Genomic DNA, 3,402 nt, shown 5'->3' with positions numbered 1-3,402 from the left:
ATTGGTCTACAATTATGTTGTTGCAATTATGCACATGGATGAGCAATTAGTTAGCTATTATAGATAGATGCACTGTGATGTAATTCATTCTTTAATCACATTATGGATGTAAGAAAATTAAAAGAGCTGAGAACTGAAACTATCATATGTCAATTAAACAGTGCAATATATAAGATAGCTAGAAATGGATTAAAAGTTTTATTATTTAGGATTCACAACAAGAAAAAAAAAATGGTACACTAAAATCAAATCCAATTTTGGAAATCATCAGCCCTATAAGGTCAAATTCAGATTTTTAAAACTAAAATCGCTGCCAATGTGTGCAAGACTTTGATGTTGGCCAATTAGGATTCCATCTCCACTATGATTTATTGAGGTACCACGATGATCACGTGCTTTTTCCTTTCAAACAAACAAAATGTGAAAAATTAATTTTTTTTATTAATGAACTGCCTATAAAAAAAAATAAAAAATAACTAATTATCTATCCAATTATAATTAACAGCGAAATTATATTATTATAACCTAATCTATATTATTTTGTATGACGAAGTTTGTGGTTCGCCCTCCACCAGCTACACGTGTGCCGCATCCACGTCGACCTCTCCTACCTCTAGTTTTGCTACGGTTGCTTCCTCCATTCAATTCATGTCTTGATTGGAATCGATTGCTTCGTGGCCTTCCGCGGCTACGAGCCTCATTTGGATTCAAAACAGCAACTGAACTATCTGAATTTGCAATGCTAACATTTTCTGAGCCTATTGCAGAAGCTAATAATCCATCATTCCATTCTGATAAATTCACTTGCAAAGCTCGAAGTTGCCTCTTAACATACTCCATCTTCTGTGTATTGGCAATAACAATGTCAGTTATTTGTGCAAAATCTCCCTCAAGTTAATGGTATTTCTTGTATTCCTCTGTCATCATTGGATAACCTCCAGGAAAAAACCTTTTAATATATGGATGATGCACATCTTTTCTCCACCTCCTAAATAAATATCTTTCATTTATTACCTCGATGCCTTTTGCAACTATCACTTTCAAGATGTGGCAACAAAGTATTCTACTTGAATCGAATTTTTTGCAATTGCAGCTGAAATATTGCCCATTTTCTTTTTGCTTAACCCTGTAGGCAAACTCCATGTGGTACCAATCATTGATTATGCACCTCTCCAATATATTATATCTCTCCGTGCCATGCTCATTGCTCTCTTCATCGTCATTTGGTGGATTCACATCGCAGTACCACAAGCGCTTAATCTGCTCTTGAATCAACTTGAACATTTCATGAGTGAATGCATGTTGAAATTGTCTTTCCCATCCAAACTGAGATATGCAGTTAACAACCCTATTTTTCGATATGAACTCTGAAAGCAACTCCTTCTCATTCTTCCCACGTATGGCCATCTCATATTGTTCGACGAATTACTTCAATGTGCTTCTTGAGTTAACATAACCATTAAAGTAAGCATGCATGCCCTCGCTTCTTTGAGTAGAAATCATTCCAGCCCAGAACATGTGTTTGAGATAGACGGGTACCCAATTCTTCCTTTTAAAATAAAGTTTCATCAACCATTCATTATTTTCTAGTCCATAGTTGGTCAAGAAATCATTCCAATTTGTTTCAAACATCTCAATCGTCAAACTATCAAATATTAAAGCCTTAAACTCATTGGTTGCTTTTGTAAAATCTTCCACACCCTTAAACTTCTCTGACACTTTGCTAACTATATGCCATAAGTAGAATCTGTGTCTTGTTTCAGGCATGACTTCCCTGATAGCAGCCCTAATGCTTTCGCATTGATCAGTGAGAATCACATGGGGATGAATGTCTACCATTGCTGAAAGCCAAGTTGAGAACACCCACTTAAAAGTCTCTACATGCTCGTGGGACAATAAAGCACAACCTAACAGAATAGATTGGCCATGGTGATTAACACTAACAAATATTGCAAAAGGCATCCGGTATCAATTCACAAGGTAAGTTGTGTCAAAGCATATAACATCATGGAATTCCTCACTTGCAGCTCTACCTCGTGGATGAATCCATAACATGTTTCTAAGCCTGCATTCCCAATCAACATCGATCGCATAGAAGAAACTACTTTCTATTACTTATAATCTGCAAAAGAGCTTTCGAATGGACTCAGCATCTCCATCATCTAGTTGTAACCTTCTCCTACTATTAATAAAATTTATGCAGTCTTTAGGCAAACATCCCATCTTTTCTGGACCACCAAATTGTACTTCTAGCAATTTAATGCTCTTAGAAGGCCTTATTCCAGTTATATCATTGGCCTCTAATGATCTTTTCACAACATTAGATAAACCTCTGTGATGAGTCATAAACCTCGATATAGATGGATCTAATTGGTCGATATCGTCAATTACGACTCGTCTAACAACCCATAAGCCATTTTCTTTCAAAGAAGCATTTATTCTCGCTGGACAATTCACCCTTTTGGTTGATTTACCACCATGTGGTTTACTTCCCTTGTCACAGGTGATTAGCACATATTTAGGAACTGAACTGTTGCCTTTAGAAGATGATCTTATCACAATTGAAAATCCTTTCAATCTGGCATGATGCTTATAGAAATTAACCAAATCATCCATGGTTGGAAAATGCATCCCAGTTTTTGGATCTTCCTCCACATTGTAAGAAATTTCATCCTCATGAACATTTGAACATTGACCATCGTTGTCTGACTGAGATTCTTCAACCGGCCCTTCCTCATGACCATGGGAAGGTGTGCCATTGGCGCCTTTGGAAGGTTCATCGCTAAGAGAGTTTTCATCGAACAAGCTATCATCATCTCTAATCACTAATGTATCATACAACTCTCTCCGTCTTCTCTCATTTTCAACCTTCATTACCCTTAATCAATACTATAAGATTCACCCACTACAACACAAAATCTTGAACGGTATTGGTATGTTTATTAGAGTGAAGAAGATTGATAATTTTCATTCTACCTTAAACCATAGATGAAGGAAATATTTTTTTTTCTAAGAGATGAAAATATGATTTGGATGAAAAAAAATGGAAAAGACTATGATTGGTTCAATTTTTAGAAGGGTTAGACATGATTGGTTGAATTTTTGATGGAATATTATTGGTTAAGAGATTGGTGAAACCTATTGATTGATTAAAGGTTTGGTGCAATGTGATTAGTTGAAGATTTGGTACAATGTGATTGGTTGAAACATCGATGAAAGCTAATTGATAAAAAAAAAAAAAAAAAGGAAGGCAATGATTGGTTGGATTTTGGAGCGAAAAGATTTTAGAGGGAAAATAAATAAATTTAGAGCCTAAATGGTTTAAGGGTAAAAAGGATATTTTATCTCATTTGTATAATTTTTGTAAATATTTTTTTATACACCTAGTCAAGTCCTTGTTTT

At 35.3% G+C, this 3,402-nt stretch overlaps 1 protein-coding gene across 1 annotated transcript; it reads right to left on the bottom strand.

Annotated features, from left to right (window-relative positions):
• Nucleotides 1-525: 525 nt before the first annotated feature.
• Nucleotides 526-1,407, bottom strand: LOC131177899 (uncharacterized). The gene is made up of 2 exons (XM_058143069.1): nucleotides 1,015-1,407; nucleotides 526-843 (listed from the first exon to the last, which is right to left on the bottom strand). The coding sequence occupies exons 1-2, from the start codon at nucleotides 1,405-1,407 to the stop codon at nucleotides 526-528; spliced, it is 711 nt and encodes a 236-aa protein (XP_057999052.1).
• Between the last annotated feature and the right edge of the window lie 1,995 nt (nucleotides 1,408-3,402).

Source organism: Hevea brasiliensis, chromosome 2 (assembly GCF_030052815.1).
Source record: "Hevea brasiliensis isolate MT/VB/25A 57/8 chromosome 2, ASM3005281v1, whole genome shotgun sequence".
Lineage (NCBI taxonomy): Eukaryota > Viridiplantae > Streptophyta > Magnoliopsida > Malpighiales > Euphorbiaceae > Hevea > Hevea brasiliensis.
The sequence above is the reverse complement of the archived record's forward strand: the minus strand, read 5'-3'. Positions and strand labels throughout refer to the sequence as shown.

Bases quoted from the DNA above. Each gene is read 5' to 3' on its own strand.
- LOC131177899 (XM_058143069.1), bottom strand. From the start codon at position 1,407: ATGGCCATACGTGGGAAGAATGAGAAGGAGTTGCTTTCAGAGTTCATA. The intron at 844-1,014 runs GTAATAAATGAA...GCCAATACACAG, and splicing joins TAGTTGCAAAAGGCATCGAG to AAGATGGAGTATGTTAAGAG.